This window comes from Vigna umbellata, chromosome 9, assembly GCF_029865625.1.
Source record: "Vigna umbellata cultivar VRB3 chromosome 9, Vumbellata_1.0, whole genome shotgun sequence".
NCBI lineage: Eukaryota > Viridiplantae > Streptophyta > Magnoliopsida > Fabales > Fabaceae > Vigna > Vigna umbellata.
In genome coordinates this window covers 44,718,677-44,737,909 of record NC_142173.1, presented here as the reverse complement: position 1 = coordinate 44,737,909, position 19,233 = coordinate 44,718,677, and the positions used below count along the sequence as shown (strand labels likewise).

At 31.3% G+C, this 19,233-nt stretch overlaps 1 protein-coding gene across 4 annotated transcripts; it reads right to left on the bottom strand.

Annotated features, from left to right (window-relative positions):
- Positions 1 to 2,972: 2,972 nt before the first annotated feature.
- Positions 2,973 to 17,537, bottom strand: LOC148193659 (uncharacterized). Of its 4 annotated transcripts, none has more exons than XM_088098880.1 (12): positions 17,401 to 17,537; positions 17,235 to 17,307; positions 10,431 to 13,269; positions 9,355 to 9,908; positions 8,407 to 8,961; positions 7,164 to 8,313; positions 6,182 to 6,282; positions 5,164 to 5,470; positions 4,727 to 5,087; positions 4,340 to 4,631; positions 4,195 to 4,269; positions 2,973 to 3,947 (listed from the first exon to the last, which is right to left on the bottom strand). In XM_088098880.1, the coding sequence occupies exons 3-12, from the start codon at positions 13,234 to 13,236 to the stop codon at positions 3,264 to 3,266; spliced, it is 6,885 nt and encodes a 2,294-aa protein (XP_087955006.1). In that variant the 5' UTR covers positions 13,237 to 13,269; positions 17,235 to 17,307; positions 17,401 to 17,537; the 3' UTR covers positions 2,973 to 3,263. The 4 variants fall into 4 exon arrangements, with proteins under 4 accessions (XP_087955006.1, XP_087955007.1, XP_087955008.1 ...); XM_088098881.1 differs by having other exon boundaries at positions 4,340 to 4,622; XM_088098882.1 differs by having other exon boundaries at positions 4,340 to 4,610.
- Between the last annotated feature and the right edge of the window lie 1,696 nt (positions 17,538 to 19,233).

Genomic DNA, 19,233 nt, shown 5'->3' with positions numbered 1-19,233 from the left:
CTTGACTAATTCGAATATATGTATTGATATCAGACTATGACAAACTGTACATTTGTAGTAGTGGAACAAATGCTCCCTTCTTAGCTACCACACAAGATTAGTTCATTAATAGTCTATGAACAAAAAACACCAGACCATAGACTAACACCTTCTGCTACCCTCACCACATAATCACCTTCTCTACTTGAGATGGACTGATTATTGAAGCGTTAGGATAACTTTCAAAGTTGAATCCCTACATCAATACATTACTCTAAACACCACATTAGGAATTTCCTCATGAAACTCCCCTCTTACAACACACATCACATTAGCACAAACTTTACATACCTTAAAAAGTATAACAAGATCATTTGTAGTAAGATTACGTGTCAACAAACCTTAAAAGAAACAACAACATAATGGAAAAGACCCTGGCGTTGAGCGGCACATCCTTGTTGTTGAGCACCATTTATTGCACAAAATTGGTGCTTGAGCACCAACTTGGTGTTGCTGAATGTCAAAGCTCTCGAATTTTGATCTATATGCACCCAATACCTATTCAAATGATCCAACTTGCATCTTTGACACTACATTTGATTTAAAAACACACCTATCCTTCAAATTTGATATAAATTAGCTCATTTGATTAGGACTTGGTTCATTAAATCAACCTAACTATCTAAAAACACATATATCAGATTTTACATACTACCCATCAACTTTTTGTGAATTAATTAGCTAAACAAGTCTTAATTGGCCTAAGAAAGACCTTAAACATCAAGTTTACCCATCCAACTCTTCCTTTAAAATTTTTCCTATCAAATACCACTAATCTAACCTAATGTTCACCTCAAATTTTAACAATTCATAACTCCACTAAACTAACAACTTTCATCAATCATCAAAATCAAACACCATTCAACAAGCATCTCATCATATACACCCATTTTCCAATACATAAATCATTCAACAACAAACCAATACCTATCATCCACAATTTATCAAACCAAATCTAAATTTCTTGAATTAAAGAGTTCTTTTTTGCATGCTTGACATCATTTGTGCCTTCATGAGTGACTCTTAAAATTTTTCCATTTTCTAAGAACTTTTACTCACAAAAATTTTGTAGAACTCATCAAGAGTTAGAGTAGATGAAATTATGTTTTTGGTCCTAAAATCATATTGAGCCCTTCTATTTTCGTTCGCAGTCCATTGTGAAAAGGGTGCACATTATTAATAGTAGGAACAAAAAGAACCATTTATAATAGCATCCCAAATACATATATCAAGTGACTCTAAAAATATTTGTATTCTTATTTTTCAAAAAAACATAAATTTCCCTAGTAAACAAAGGAGGTTTGTCAATTGAAGCACCCTCAACAAAGATTTGGTTTTATCCAACCATTTTCGAAATATTTGAAAAACTATCAAAGCAAGCTTTGATACCAATTATCAGGAAGCGCAATATTCATGTGTGGACAAAAACCAAGAGGGGTGAATTGGTTTAGTTAATAAAATCGTGTCTTTTAAAAATTTTCCCTTTTATAAACTAATTTTATGATAAAAATAGATTCTTTTATATATAACAACAATAAAGATAAAGAGTGTACGAAAAGAGAAATTCATACAAGGAATTTTCAAAGCCCTTTTTTTACAAAAAAAATTGAAAATTTTTCTAGCACACAACTCTTAAACCTCTAAGTGAAAAGTTTAGGTAACATATATATATATATATATATATATATATATATATATATATATATATATATATATATATACACACACTCTTAATTTGAAAATTAGGTTATTATAAGTGATAATCGATTATACCATAAACTATTTCAAAAATTATATTTTTGTGTTATGATAATCGATTATTTCAAGTGATAATTAATTATTCCAGAAACTTTTAAGAAAATATGAAATTAACTATGGTAATTAATATCATTAGTTATAATCGATTATCACATAAGTTTTTAGAATAATAAAACTTCTTTTAGTACTTTGGTGTTTGGATTCTACCTATTGACTCTTAGGATACTAATTTCAAATAAAATACACGGATTACAATACTTCAACAACTAAATTCTTAAGTCTTCAATGAATCTTTTTCTCGGATTCTACCTATTGACTCTTAGGATACTAATTTCAAATAAAATACACATATTACAATACTTCAACAACTAAATTCTTAAGTCTTCAATGAATCTCTTGAATCCGGCAACACTTCACCATAAGTCATCATCATTAAACCTGTTTATTTAAGCAAGATATTCATCTTCTTCTTTTGTCAACAAAACATGGTCCAACATTATATGAGTTTGACACAATGTTATTTTATTTGGTATGAATAGATCTAGCATTTCATAATTTAAAAATAATATCGTTTTTAAATTGATCAAAAAATAACATTAAGATTGACTACGAAATATTATCAATATTTATAGTTTTTTTAATTCTTAATTATTATTTGACATATATTTTAAATTTGATGATAATTAAAATAATTTATTTTAAAAAAATCATTAAATTTGAATTTATTTATCCAGCAAAACATTTAAAAAATAAAATAATTTAAAATAAAATCAATTCAAATTTAATATATTAATTTAAATATTTTAAAATTTATGAAATTTTTATCCAAACACAAGATTTTTTTTATTTCAAATTAAGGATGAATTTAAGTTACTCATTTTAGTTAGTCATGTGTGTGTGGGTAGCTTAAAAGATAAACTTTTAAAGTTTTTTTGTTTTCTTAAGAAGGGGGGACGTTCCTTCACAATAATCCACTTTCTAGCCATTGCGACTTATTTGAACCGTATAAGAAATACGAATGCTAAATGTAAATCCTTTTCTCTCCAACCTCAAAATTTTTATCCCTTAAATGCTTTGAAGTGACACACTAATTGGAGTGAATATTATTATGCTTTATGGAATCATGCAGACAGAAAGGGGTGAACTGATAGGGAAATTAGAACCAAAAGCACACATAAAAACAAAAATAAAGTATTACAAAATGACAATGATACAATTGGTAGTCCCTACAGAGAAGACAAAAGACATTCATTGAAGAAAGAAAGAACAACCTCTTACACACAAATAAGATACCAAACATACAACAAAATAGAACAATCGAAATTTGGAAAGTAAACTGAAACTATATGATGAGTGGTGTTGGGTGCACATTAAGTTAATTTAGGACCAAGCTACCTTATTGAAGCATAAACCCACTAGAAAAAACATAAGACATTAACCTTAATAATAATGAACAACGAAAACCCTCACGAGCGATTTGTAGCAGCCATGCGATTGAGCTCATATTCACTACACAGAACTGACCATTTATGAGCCACCTCCAACATTTGAGATTCGTCTTTCCTCGCATTTTCAAGCTCCGTTTTGTATTCTACAGTTTCCGCAATGCATTTGTTTTTTTCCTCCTCCAGAGATGATAAGGCAACCTCACAAACTCTTATTTCTTCCTTCAATCTAATGATTTTTTGCTTCAAAACTACTTCCTTCCGTTGAACTTCATCATAGAACTTCTTTTTAATGGTCACCTCATTCGCACGAGCTTCAAGTTCTGCCAACTTGGCAGTGGTGGCAAAGCCTTGCTTAAAGGAGAATAGAATGCTTGGCAAGTGTCGGTGCATAGTGTCTATAATATGTTTGAGTCCATCTGATACTTTCACATCTTTGAAAGGAAGGTTGGACAGGAAATTAAGAGCAGACAAAAGACGAAGGCTGTTAGTCTCAGAGCTAACTATATCCTTCAGAGACATCTTCAGATACTTTTCTAACTCAGCAAGGGTCTTTCCAACTAGCTTATCTTCACCCTCTTTCCCCATAACAATTGGTGCAAATAAACTCGTGATATCAGTGGCCCCAAAGTCTTGAATGATTTTAGGATGGCCTTCACTTTCTTTAGCAATGCGTACCTCAATTTGGCTGCTCTTAATTTCACTCTGGGAGGAATAAGAAGAAAATATAACAGAAAAGACGTTAGCTTCAAGCTACAATAGTTGCAAAGCATTGAGTTTCTTAACACCATTTTAGATGATACTCTGCGCAAGAACAAATGATATGTAACTCTGGTGTAATAAGTTGCAGACTTGACTTCTCTATGACATATACTAGTAGGGTTATTGTTGATGGCAAGTGGATATGCATGTTAATTTAGAATAATTTATGGTATTTTTGTTTGTCATTTACCTTAGGAATTTCACCAACTGGTTTTTTCTGCTTCATCAGACACGGTTCACTAGTCTGTTGTGTGTCCACCAATACCTAAACAAAATAATAAAGAGGTGTCACAGTAGTCTCGTCCAATACTCATAAAAAGATTTATTAGACTCACATTTGAGGGTGTTTCACGTATTGGAATATACAAATGACTTGGAGTTGGCTTTTCAATTGTTTGCAAGTTTGTTAATGATGCTGTTATTCTTGGTATTTCTGAAGTGAAAACTTCTGCAACAAATTCCTGCTCTGGTTCTTCATGTCTCGGAGCCACAATGTCGTCATTATAAACAACACCTATTTCACCTTCTTTATCAACCAAGTCAGAACCTTCTTCCAAGCTAATCTTAGGCCCATCACCTTCTTCAACAACGTCCCCACTACTACACCTGTGTAACAAACTTAAATTGCTTGCCAAAGAACAAAAAACTCAAATTGATGCTATCAATCATGTAAGAATTTCATATGCCACCAGATGTATACTCATCTAACAAAATAGTCATACCTCTTAGAATTCTCATCTATTTGTCTCCGTGCAATGTCCTCTCCCAGCTTAGGATCGCTCACCACAATACGTTGACGCATTTGCTCTACCCATGAACTCTCAAATCCAATTTCAATAGCTTCTTCGCATAGTTTATGGAACTCTTTTTCTCTTTGAGGAATAATACTATCGCCACTTTCCTTCTGAAGGAATGACAACATATCTGCCAAAATTTTCAACCTCCAAGATTGAAAGCGCTCACTAAACTTCTTGGAAGCATTCCAGATATGAGGATATGCTGTTATTGCCTCCACCAGAAGAGAAATCTGTGCAACATCCAGATCAACAAAATGTTTATATGCTCCCAATTTTGTACGGATATCTGCAGAAGATGTAAAAAGTTTGAGAGGGTGATATGGAAATATTGGATGGAAATGAAAAAATAAGAAATCAGAAACCTGAATAAATGTCAATGTTGTTGTTAGGAACAAAATCTATTCCATCTTGTTTATGCAAAAGGTTCAACCCTTCTTCTACTTGGATTCCTTGGCTTGCCACTATTCCTGCCTTGCCTTCATTCATCTTATCATCTTGTTCAACTACCTTGGAATCTAGTGAAAGTATGTCCTCGCCACCAGACTCAATCTGAGTTGCAACAGGACCTCCAATGCCAATGTCTTCAACACTAATTGATGAGGATTTTGTCTTAGAACCCTCTACTAAAGGGCCCTCTTTAATGCTCTCATTTCCTACGACCCCAATCTCCTGTGTATAACAATTGAAAAAATACGATCGAGTGAGTGGCTCTAAAGTTTGAAAGGAGCCTTATTACTATTGCTTCTTCAAGTGCATATTGGTATGCAAAACCTCGTTCACGGTTTGATTCCTCATACACCAACTTTCCTTCACGTTTAGTCTTAATATTACAAAATCCATTTTTATGTTTAGTAATATTACAAATTAGAGGTGGGCTTCTAAACTCTAAAGCAGTAGTTGGTATTGGTAGTCTATCAGCGATAAGCTAGAACTTTTCCAATAAATGTTGTCAGTTTCATATTTACAATGCAAAAGCTAAGTTTGGTAAAATAACTAATTTCTATTTGATTCTTAATTAGTTGACATGTTATGACTTTATCTAATGCAATGGTCGTTTTTTCTGAATCAAGGGACAACAATAATTTTCTTTGTTCATTCTTTAGCTTTGAGTAGTATACATCAACCATTCATTTCCTGTTAAATTACTTAGCAGATGTTCATTTATTGGTGATTAAGGTGCCTTCTGTTGATCTACCAAAGATGATTTCCTTTAAGAATTTTAATGGTACATTAATTTTAAAGAATCACATTGATTTGTTTTAATAAAAAGGCGATCGAATTTAGTACGTTAAATTGAAAAAAGTTCTTCTAATAATGAGACAGAATAGGCTATTAATTTTTTTTTATTGTATTTACATTCATAGATTGGTTAGTTCTGACCTGTGATGAAGTGAACTCACTGCTACCATTGATAGTTGAATCTTCGTATATGAATCTTACTATGCGTTCAAATTGCCAACTATCAAGTTCAGTGTTGAAATCTGTACAAAGATATATATAAGGGAATTCACGTGAAAAGGACATACATAACAAAATGATGGATCATTATATCATTATAATTAAAAATAAAAATAAAAGATATAAAAAGCTTCATGATAGGAATTTTCTTATCACCCGTCAAAATAAAGTGGCGACTCTTACGAATCTACCCTTTACAACAGTGTTCTTCATAACTAAAATTACTACACCCTAAAATTAAAAGTCTTGCAGCAAAAATTAAGTTAATGTTCTTATTTTAAAAAATTCTGGTGAGTAGTCCGTTGGGAATTTGAAACCTTCTTCTCTGAGTGAAATGATGAATTTGTAAATATATTTTCTTTAGGTAAAATTGTTTACAAATTAAGGGACGAATTGTCTCAAACCATGCCAATATACATATGCAAGACTTCTTTTAAATGTGATCATATTTTGTGAACGAAATAGCAAGTTTAGTTGTGGATTGTGGAGTTAGAATAAGCGGATTCAAAACACTTAGTTAATATAACAATTATTTAATATTCTTGACATCATAAAAAAAACAAATAAAAAATAATAAATTGTAGTAGTACACTAGGATAGATTAAATTACATAAAGAACTAAATTGTGATAGTGAAAACAAAATGTGAAAATAGCTAAATTCTTAAAATAATTTAAGTATAATAATATATTTTTGTTGTTGAATAAAAGCAGATAAAAATTACATTTAATTTGAAACTAGTAAACTTCATTTTTGACATTGTATACGAGTTAAGGCCAACATTTATTTAGAGCAGAATTAGATAGAGTTACCTCATTTCTATACTGTAATAGTTTAAGATTAATTCAAGAGTTTGACATCCTTCCATTAATAGTTTAAATTTGAAGACTGTATGTAGTATTTACCTTCGTAAGGAAAATCTTCACAGAGCTTCTCAAGAGTAGTTGTTGAAGTCAAAGAGAGCTTTGGACATTTGTAGATAATGCAATTCTTTAAATTATGCAATTCAATCTCTTGACGGAAGTTTAAAAGATGCATTAATATTAAAAGTTTGAGTCTTGGAAGTTCAACTTTAGTCTTTCCTTGTTTACATCCAACAAGCTCTTCTAGTTCATAGGTTCCATTTATGGCCAGAAGATGAAGATTGGGAAGGTCATTAGAAACAGATCCAGAGAATAATCTTTTCAACTTGTGACAATCATCAACATGCAATGCTTCTAGTTTTGGGAAGCATGGTTGAAGAGAAACAAGATTAGACAAATTTTTACCCTCCACATCCTTTTCAATGATTTGTCTTAATTCTTTGCATTTTCTTATCTTCAAAAGCTTCAACTTTGGTAAGCATCTTAAAACAGACTTTGGAAAGACTACTTCCATTTTCGCACATTCAATTATTTCTAGTTTTTCAAGATTTGGGAAGGCAAAATAATTCTTTGAAGCTTCTTTATCACATCCAATAATCTCATCTAGTTCAGAGCCTCCTATAGAAAGAAGATTTGACTCGTCTTCTTCGATGATCTGCTTTAATTCTTTGCATTTTCTTATCACAAGAGCATTCAACTTTGGAAAGCATCTTAAAACAGACTTTGGAAAGACTATTTCCAATTTCGCACATTCAATTATTTTTAGTTTTTCAAGATTTGGGAAGGTAAAATAATTCTTTGAAGCTTCTTTATCATATCCAATCATCTCTATTTCAGAGCCTCCATCTATAGGAAGAAGATTGGAGTCGTCTTCTTCCATGATCTGCTTCAATTCCATGCACTCTATTATGGTTACGTGCTTCAACCCTGGTAAGCATCTTACAACAGACTTTGGAAAAATTACTTCCAATTTTTGACAATCCATTACTTTTAATTTTGTGAGATATCGGAGAGTAATAGAATTGTCGTAAGCCACCCAAATATAAGTCATTTGAGGTAGATTATTCAACTCCAAGTTCTCTAACCTTAAATTCACTTGTTGGCCATTAAGACAAAAAATACGTTCTGCTTCAGAATACGTTATGTTTAGAGTTTGCAAAGTGGGAAGATTGTTCTGAATCCCTTTTGGATCCTACAGGACATTAAGAGGAAATGTAAAAAAATGTAGACATCAACGAAAAGGAAAAAATAATTAATAATCATAAAAAGAAAAAGACAAGACTACCTTCGTACTTGTGATAATAGGCTCTTTTGAATTTGTAGGAATCGTCAAACAACTAACAGAACCATAAAATGGGTAGAAACATCTGTAACACTGAAAGTTCTTCAAAGATGGCCACGTCACAATGAGATTGTTGGTAGAGCAAATGCCAACAAAGTTTGGTAGATCATGAAGAGAGAGTATTTCCAATGCTGAGAATTGAATATGAATCTCCTTATAATCCTTATTAGCTACGTGATATTGGCCAATCATATATTTCAATTGGAAACAGTCATACACTGAGAGCTCTTTTAAGTTAGGAAAGATAGCTTTCATATTCTCTTTGCCATATTCATCACCAGTGTCTATAATGTACTCAAGTCCACCACATTCCTTAATTCTCAAAATTTCCAACATCAATGATGAAGCAATGGACAATTTAAAAAGGTACCTTGCCTTATCAAAGCCTTTCAGTTCAATCTCTCTAATATTGTGTATCATAATCAAGTTCAAACCATGTGGTTGTTTTGAAAGATACTGAACACTTTCAATCGGGGGAACAAAATCTGAGTTCGATATCTGCAATTTATACACCAATACACTTTTTAATTCTGATAATGTATTCCATTTCTATCGTATTGTTCGTATAGCTAAAAGTTTAAGCAATGCCACTAATTGTTTAGATTCACTTCTTTCTCCGCAAAAAATAATTGCTTTCTGTTTATCCTATTAAGAGAAAGTGGAAAAGAAAATAACTTTCCAAAGTTAATCTATTCCAAATAATCTATCCCAATACTTAAATATTAAAAATTTATGTTGCACTTATGGTATGAATTCAGGTCACCAGTAAGTGGCAGGGCATGTAAGACCTTTTATTACTTTTAGCACAACATCATCTTGAAATTCAAATATTTAGATTAATTTTTGTAAATTCACAAAGAGAGAAACAATGTAAATGATGGTTTTTCATACCTTGATTGCAATAGAGTCCCTTTTTGTAGCTTCTGAAACATCTGTTGAACAATTTATGTTGAAAAACCCAACATATCTCCCAATATCCAATGATAGTTTTCTTAAAGATGGACATATCACATGATAACTACCAACAATGGTTCTGTTCTGAATATGATCAAGTTCAAGTACTTGTAAAGCAGGAAGCTCAATTTGAGTATTATTTAGACTAGAGAAGTGTTTCAAATCAGCAGCCTGTTTATTTTTTATATCATTCAATTCTTCGACAAAAGAAACAGGGAATATACCCTCCAATAAGTCACATTTACTGATATGTAGCTTTTTCAAACTTTGGAAGATTGACATATCACTCTGACAATCATGCTCATCCTCAACAATGCTTTCCTCCTGATTTTTATTGACCCTTTCGTGAGTTACTATATCCTTCAAACTTTTGCAATCTTCTATGAACAATTCTTCCAAAGAAGTCAAGGTCTTAGCTATAGATGCTGTAAAAATTGAGCCTAGCTTCCCACAACATGTTATCTTAAGACTTGCAAGACTGGATAGAGTTCCTGAAAAGCAATTATAAATTAAAAAAATATTAGTTTCTAGCAACTAAAACCACAATCTAGAGCGTCAAATGATCAATTAATAATGATGAAAATAACCGTACAAGACTGTTTCCTTTAAATAACTTTGAATTAAATATCAACTTCACATGCAAATATAATTGTCTTTAATTTCAAATGAGATCAAATTTTCTTGTAGTGTATTAACAAGGAGTTAGTTTAAGTAAAAGTAGATTAGTAGTGTCTCGAGTTTGAATCTTACTAAAGGAAAAAAACATCGGAATGAAACAATCTATAATTATTATGCTTAAATTTTTCATATATAATAACATATTCACAATGTTTATGTAACTTGAAAATAAGTTTGAACCTACATGTGTCACATTTTTTAACTAAGCAATACAATGTAGACTTACTAATACACAGTTAAACATATTTATAAATACGAAAAGAAAAATGTGATTGGGCTATGGTTCACAACTTTTGTTGTTGGAATTGAAGGACTATAGAAATATGGATGCTTACCTTCCTCAATTATTTCATCAAGTTCTTCTTTTCTATCCTGGTTTGTTAATGGAACAATATCTCCAATAATTTGATCTAGCATGTCACATTCTTCTATCTCGACAACTTTCAATTGAGTTAAGCCTCCCACAATGTTGGTTGAGAATATATGTTTTAGTTCTCGACAGCTACTTATCTTTACATCCAACAAATTCTGGAAGATTTGTATAGGATGCCCTGTGTTGAATTCATCTTGACATTTTTCTGTTTTCTCATCATATACTAATAGATGCTTCAGTCCATCACATCTTGATATTTTTAATATTTTCAACTGTACCAAATTTCGAGCAACCACATATGTGAAGAGAAATGTCAACCGTGGACAATCACTTAAATCCAACTTCTCTAAGTTCTCAAAAGGTCCATTGGTAGGTAGAAAACAATGCCATATAACTCTTAGATTTTTCATGTTCTCGATTCCCAGCGTATGCAACTTGGAGAAGAGAGTTACGACCTTACTCGAGTGACTACTAGTGTCAATCAAACATTCTAACTCTTCAGAATCAAGTATTTCCAACTTATTCAACTCATCCAAACCTCCTCCTTCAATTTGAAATATATCAGGGATGATATTTTTCACACGTCCATGAATATTTGCCACAAATAGATCCTTTGCTTTTTTTGCCAAACCCTTTATTACCTCATTTGATATGTCAAAATGGTTAAGTAATAAAGTTCTTCCATGAATGTAAATATCTCCATAATTAAAATGGTCAAATTTATGGGACCCTAACACAATTCCATACCTTTGAAGTGTTTCGGGAACGCTAAACGTCTTAAAGAATTCAATATTGTCTTCACTGTTAGCATCCCATTCTCCTTTAATATCAATAATGTACAACTCTTCCAAAAGCGGAATTCTCTTTATCACTTCAAAATTCTTCACTTTAATGTCACATTTATTCAACTCTAACAATTTTAAGGTTGGTAGTGTAATTGCAACATCGCTTTGTAATTCAGGAAATGAAGGCAGTAAACAATCAAATAACGAGAGACTTTGAAGATTCGTCATACCACCTAAAAATGAGAAGTCCCTCAATTCATAATTGTAAACAAATAGATAACGAAGATTTGTTAATGTTTTGAAAGATACTGTTGACAATCGTGTTTTTCCATCCTCATCGTTGACAAGAATCAAAACTTTGAGCGTTCCCATTCTTTTGAAAATTTCATCAAATTCTTTCATCTTTGTCTCCAAGTATAAAAACTCAAGATTAGAGCAATCCAAATCATTTGGAAATTTCACACACCATAGATATCTTAATGAATTTTGTTCCACTGTAACATCTTTTTCCTCTTCACACTTTATCATCTTATTCTCATTTTTTGCTATTATGTGGGCCACATCGCGAACTATATCATGCATTTTGACACATTCATCATCTGTATCCAACAATAAACAACAACTAACTAGCTTAATTTTAGCTGCAATCACTTCATTCCTTGCCTCTTCATATGAGTGAGCTTCTCCAACTATACCTAATCCTATTGCACATATTGTTAAAAGTTCAACTTGAATTTCAAAATCTTCAGGAAACACAGAGCACAACAAGAAAAGTGATTTAGCTTCTTTAACATCCAAATTCTCATAGCTCAACTGCAAGCACTTGTAGGGATCAGTCAAACCTCTTTCAATATTTATTGGTTTAGAATGTCTCAATTTAGTCAATGCAACACTCCATATTGTCTCAGCTTTTCCCTTCAAACTACAAGCAACAGCTGCAATGGCCACAGGCAATCCTTTACATTCATTAGAAATTAATCTTCCCAGATCCTTTAAGGTATCAGGGGTGTCTTCTGATATAAAAGCTTTATTTTGGAAAAGAGTCCATGCTTCTTCATCCGTTAAAATTGGTAAGTAAATCTTTCTTTGACAATCCATTAAAGTACAAACTGCTTCTGATCTACTGGTAATGAGAATCTTGCAGCCTTTATGGTATTCAGAAGAAGGAATCCCAATACGACCAAAGTCAAGCTTCTCCCACACGTCATCTAGAATTATAAAAATATTTTTCTCTTGAGTTAATCTCAAGTACAATCTTTGGGCTCTTTCCATTTCTTCCATTTCTGGAAATTCAAATTGTATTGAACTTGCAATTTTTTCTTGGATCCTTCGAACTTCCCATGTACTAGAAATAGGCACAAAAAGAACTTTGTCAAAAAGATGTTCTGCTTCTATGAACTTCCTAATTTCCATTGCTAATGTGGTTTTACCACAACCTCCCATCCCATACAACCCAATCATGGAAACATCATTATTTTTCACTGCATCCAGTAGTTGCTCATATGCAGATTGTCTACTCTCAAAGTTCATGCATTTTTCTAAAAAAATATCAAGGGTGTTTGAAGGAAGCGTAGCGATGCGGTCAAATGGCACATATTTTCTACCCTTTTCAATGAACTTTTCGAGGTCTATAGTTTTATTTGCTAACTTTTTTCCAACATGGTATCGCCAAATCCAATTTGAGCAGTACCCAAAGCAACAAATTTTTTTTGTTCTTGCCTCTTCCAGCAAATGATTCACATTGTGTACATCATTGATAGCATCTTCCAGCCACTTGTCTACAATTTCACTAGGCCTTCTCGTTTGTTTTTTGCCGTGCGCAACAAATTTTTGGACACTATCTTTCGTTATAATCAAATCGCTCTCTTTTTGTTCAAGCCTTTTGACAAAATTGTTAAAGCAACAAGGATATCGTAATTGATTTAAAGCTCCACATACTAAATCTCTTGAAACAGAAGATGCGAAACCCAAGAGACACTCCATCAATTTATTTCAACATATCCAACTTTCTTGAACCTGAACAAGAAAAGATAATCACACTTAAGTAAGTCTTGCAATTATATTTAGATGTATTAGATAACAAAATTTTAAAATCATTTATTACATCTTCTAGTACATCACTTTTATAGGCTATCAAGTTATGTGTAGTAATTAGATTTAACGTTTTCTATCCTCAATAGTCAATTATGGGATACTTTATTTTAAAAGCGCACATTCTCTTTAGAACCAATGTTCTTTTCCTTATCTCTAAGATTTGTTAGGGTCTGCACATCTTTATGAAGATCGAAAACCATTGTATTCCTCTTTGTAGTTAGTTCATCAAGATCAACCAATTAGTTTCTTCAATATGTCCGTTTGTTCTTCTTCTGCATGAGGTCCTTTTTGGATCACATGTGGTTTTGTGTTCTTTTTGCAAGTCTCTACTAATCAACCATACTAATTGTGGGTTGTGATCATGTTTGTGTTGTTCATAGAAACAATTTGAGCTTTATGTGTGTCTAAAGGTGTTTTAAGAGGTCATCAAGCTGTTTAGTTGTCTTTCAAGTAAGAGAAATTAATTTCCTTATTTTTAAGGGATAGATAACTTATAATTGTTGATGGTATGCTCGTACAATATTTAGTTTGTGTAATTGAGTTGTTTGAATAAATAAGACTTGTGGAGTTTACTAGGGTTTTGATTTGTCTCTAGCATTTAATATGTTGAAATTTCGTATATTATATGATTGATATTATATTTAAGATGAATTGAATGATTGAGTTGTGTATGATCTTATGGTACGTTTTAGCATTTGTGGTTATTGTTGGACTGAATTGCAGGACTAGAATGACATAAATTTGTAGAATTCTGTTTTACGGAATTATGCAGACTCGTTAGGATAACATATACTCGCTCAAAGTCCCAGAGCTATTGACTTTGTAATTGTTGGGCGAGAATACACTCGATGGGTAAGACCAACGTCAAAGAGCTCACTGACTTGACTATTAATAGGCAAGAATATGTTGGTTGGGTGAGCTCAAACTCAATGAGCTACTAACTTAGCCGTCGATGGGCGAGAATAGGGCAACCAAAGTCAAGGAGCTCACTGACTTGACAGTGGCTGGGCAAGACAAGTCTAGTTGGGCGACATTTGTGACATTTTAAACCTATGAGTTTTAGTGATGATCTCGTTGGACGAGTTATTTGGTTGCTAAACGAGTAGATATTCTCATTGAGTGGAATTAATAGAGTCTAACTCTATTTTCACATGTTCTCATATGGTATATGTTTTAGTGTGGTATTTTGTGGATGTTAATATGATGGTTAGTTTTATGATGTTTATCTGAGAATGGTTAGAACCAATCTAAGGAGGATCGGTTACATTGACATATGGGGTTCGAAGGAGGTATCTTGAACTCTAATAACTAATCAAACTAAAATAGTGTAGAATGAGTTATGTGGTGAGAGTCGCAGGAGGTCTTAACCACTAGACTATTGGTCCTAGGCACAAAGGGGACTAACCTTGTAAGTAGTAGGGTGATAACCCCTTTGTTTATAACTCTGCAGAGCATAGATACCACTACAAGTGCACACCTACGTTGCAGCCCTATGTCAAAGGCATGTATCCGGATATATGAAGATAGAGGAAACATTCTAGTCTCTGGGTATTGTGGTGCTAATTGGGCAGGTTCTCCTATTGAAAGATGCTCAAACAGGAGATATTGTGTTTTTCTTGGAGGAAATATTATCTCATGAAAAAGTAAGAACTAGAATGTAGTGGCCTGATTGACGACTGGAGCTTAATATAGGGCAATGACATCACTAAGATGTGAACTTATATGTGTGAAACAATTCTCTCAAGAGTTTAACTTTTGTGAAATCCAAACCATGAAAATGTATTGCGATAATCAAGTTGCTCTCTGCATTGCATAAAATTCAGTGTCTCACAAGGGAATAAAACATGTAGAAATTGATTTCCATCTTGTTCAGGAAAAAATGATGACAAAAGAAATATGCACATGAGTTTGCTGGATCAAATGACCAATTAGCATATGGGTTGACCAAATTCTTAAAAGAATCTCGAATTGAGTTTATTTGTTTCAAGCTTAGTACATACAATTTGTATGCTCCAACTTGAGGGAAAGAGAATAATTAAATTCATGTCATGTAGAGCAACTATGTGTGAGTTGTGTAATTAGTTGAGAATGAATTGTGTGAGTTGTCTTTCCTGTCTAGATTAGCTAGTTCCAATGTATTAAGTCTTATAAATGAAATATTAAGACAAGGAGTTCATGAAACTCCTTTAGGGCTTCTAAAACATAATTTCTCTATCTTAATTTTAAGTATGATTTGCCCAATAAAAAAATATTCTAATATTTTAGTAAGAATTATGTTTATTAGAAGTCTCACATCTACTAAAAATAAAACCAATTTAAAATATATAAATGAATGCAAACTTCATCTTACAAATTAATTTTATAAAATTGAATTATACTTAAAGTCCACTTCCTACTATAGTATCAGAATCATTTATTTATTTATATATATATATATATATATATATATATATATATGATAACTATGATTGTATTATTTTTATTATTTAAATATTTATGTTTGACATATTATGATTATAATCTTGTTTGTCTTTTTTTTTTCTTAACTAATACACTAAACTATGAGAGAAATAATTAAAAAGTAAAAATACTCATTTATTTTCAAATTATTTATTGTGTACAAAAATTAATTAAATTTAAATAAACTTTTGAGCTATTTACCCTTTTACTCTATCTTAGAAACGACATTAGCTCCGTTTAAAGTATAATGATACTATTATGTTTTCTGGAATTAAACTGAGACCAAACGGCTTTTAAAATTTTACTCAAATTTTCCATTTGTATATTAAATATCTTATTCAGATGATGTTAATTGCATGTGATTTTAATAAAACTTCCGATGTTAAAAATGTTCATCTTCTACATATGATGCATAGTTGATAATCGGATGTGAAGTAAAGATCATGTTTCTAATATAATACTATTCAAAACAAATTGCAAAACGAAAATTGTAGTTTGGTAGTTATTATTTAAAAAATAGAACTCGTCATTCATTGATAATAAATCATGTGATTAGCATGTTAATTCTAAAAAAAAAATTATTGAGTCAAATCGATTCAAAATTAGTAAAAAAAAATATATTAAACACCATAGTAAAAATGTTTTGAGAGACATATTCTTTTACATTTAACTAAAACATTTTAAAGATAAACTATTGAAAACAACAGCGAATAGGTGTAGGTGTGTTTATTTTTATTTTATGATGATAAAAAATAAAAAATATATATAATTAAATTTATAAAAATATATTCATGAAAGTTAATTAAAAATTAAATATTTTTCATAATTTTGTTATTATAAATGGTTAAAAAATTATTTTCTTTATTCATAGTAATGATATATGTAACGAGTATATTAATTTACACTAGATAATAAGTTATTTTACTAATTATTATTACTCTTGGTCCCATAAAAATACAATTTAGTTAATTATTTAAATTTAAATTTACTAGTTATTATTTAGTTATTTATTTATTTTTAATAATATATTGGATTTGCAGTCGTACTTTTGAAGATTAAAAATGTATAAAATGATATCGTTGTTGACCTGGTAGGGATGATAGTTGATTTTTTAAAATCCTCCATAACCATTTTTAAGTTTATACATGCATTTAATCTGATTATAAGGTTTTTTTAAGTAAGGTACGTACGATGAAGAATAAAACAAAAGATTAAATTAAGGAGTTTCTTTCCATAACAAAATTATAAATTATAAAAACGAAGTGGATCATTTTAGAAGAAAAAGAGAGTATGTGAAGCAAAGAAAAAGTGGAGAATGAGTAAGATGCAGTTGTTGGTGTTTTGATGAATAAGCAGAAGCAGATGTAGTAACCTCAGACTGATATCAAACTAATTTAGAAGTGGAAAATGATAAAAGATTACTTTACCTGATTTAACTAATATGCAGAGAGAGAATTGAGAATTGGCGAGAGAGAACGGTCATCCATTTTCAAAGAAACTCTGAAACGTTTAACAGACATAATCACAAACACATTATCTGCAACTTCCATTGAAAAGGAAACTATTGAAATCAGAGCAGAACAGAATCGATACCTCCAGAGAGATGAATGTGTTCCCTTGCTTGAATCTGACCAGAGAATATGCTATAGAATGCTCACACTCGCTACTGTTGCAAGAGATAAGAATGAAAGCACACCCTTTTTCTAACACTCACAAGACTATGACTTCCGTCTTTGAAAACTCTTCGTCGTTTATTTATTATTTGTGTGGTGGATACTATTAGAGTTCAAAACTATCTACGGATTTAACTTTTGTAAACTTAATCTTTCTTTCAAAATTTCCAATATGAAGGAATTAATTTTCATCTAGAAAAATATCTTGACATTTGATAAATTTGATAACTCTCAACATTTTTATAATTTATTGAATATTTAATAAAATTATATATATATATATATATATATATATATATATATATATATATATATTAACTTTTAAATAAAATTATTTAACATCAAATCTTTAAAGTATAAATTTAGTTTAAAATATTAATTTTAAAATATAATTCATAGAAAATTATACATTAAATTCTTAATGCAAAAAAATGTAGTCTTTTTTCAAAAACAAATTTAAATAAGTTGAATCAAAGTATAAGGTTTAGAACTTAATATTTTTATGAATGAATTTAATTTTATAGATTTAAATTTAAAACATTTAAATATATAAAACGTTCTGTCATATTTATTTATTCTTTATTGTTGATAAAAAAAATTATAGATATAAAGATCAAATTTAAAAATAAATTGATACAAAATATTTAATGTTATTTTTTACCTTAATACAAACAAAAGTATATAATGAGCTTGAGAAATAAAGTTTAATTTGAAATAAATAAAAGATAATGTTTGAACAACCATGGTTTTGAAGTGTGTCACGCCCCAATAAATGCACTGCTGAGTCACCACTGGGCTTCAATTAATGCACCGTGACACGCACATCCTTCATTTAAAACGCACTCACGTTCACAATGCATGCATGCTGACAAGTGTCACTTTGGAACGTTCCAAATGTTAGTGGGATCCAAGTGGCAGCCAGCGAGTGGACGTTCGTCCTAAGTGGGGAGAGAAATTTAATTTTCAGAAAAACTCTTCCCATTCCTCTGCACGCTTCATCTTCTTCCTCAAACTTTTGATTTCCAGATTCTCTGCCTTCTCTCTAGAACCTCCCCCTTCTCTCTACCATAACTCACTTTCTTCTTCTCCGATTTCGTTTCAGAGACCACAGAAACGTTCCCTGCACCGTGAGCTTCCCCTGGAACCGAACCGTTTCCAGTTCTGGTAAGTTTCAATTGAACGCTCGTCTCTGGAATTTCTACGAACCGTACTCATCCGCATGCATGGGCGTGAACTTAGTTCTTTCATTTTCTTTTGTAAATTTAGTTGAAGAGTTTAAGAGGAAACGTTGAGAATAGAAAGTCACCTTGGACGAGTAGAAACCACTCAGTTTAGGACGTTCACTGCAATCCGGGTAAGGGAAGCTTATTGGTTTATTTCATGCAATTTCTGTACTGCATGTGCGTTATGTGATGCTTGAAATATGATTTAGGATATTGGAATTTGGAGTTTATGAATATGATTCTGAGATGATATGAGAAAACGATGCATGTATGTACTGGAAATTATATGCTGAGTGTATGAATGTTCTGTAACGTTGTATGTGGATGATTTTGATATTTGAAGATTAGTATATGATGTTGATTAAAAGCATGAGAAGCATGGAAAAATACTATGGTATGATTGATTTAATGTATGAAAGTGTATACTGGAAAATATGGTTTACTGTATGTGGAATGTAAATATGAAAATCCTATGAAAATGAACGTTCGTATCGATACGGTCATTGACCGTTCGGTATTATCAGTAAATT

Coding starts and splice junctions, on each gene's coding strand:
- LOC148193659 (XM_088098880.1), bottom strand. CDS start 13,236: ATGGAGTGTCTCTTGGGTTTCGCATCTTCTGTTTCAAGAGATTTAGTA. Junction 6,283..7,163: donor TGAAGATTTTCCTTACGAAG/GTAAATACTACA, acceptor ATCTTTGTACAG/ATTTCAACACTGAACTTGAT. Junction 5,088..5,163: donor CAACATTGACATTTATTCAG/GTTTCTGATTTC, acceptor CATCTTCTGCAG/ATATCCGTACAAAATTGGGA.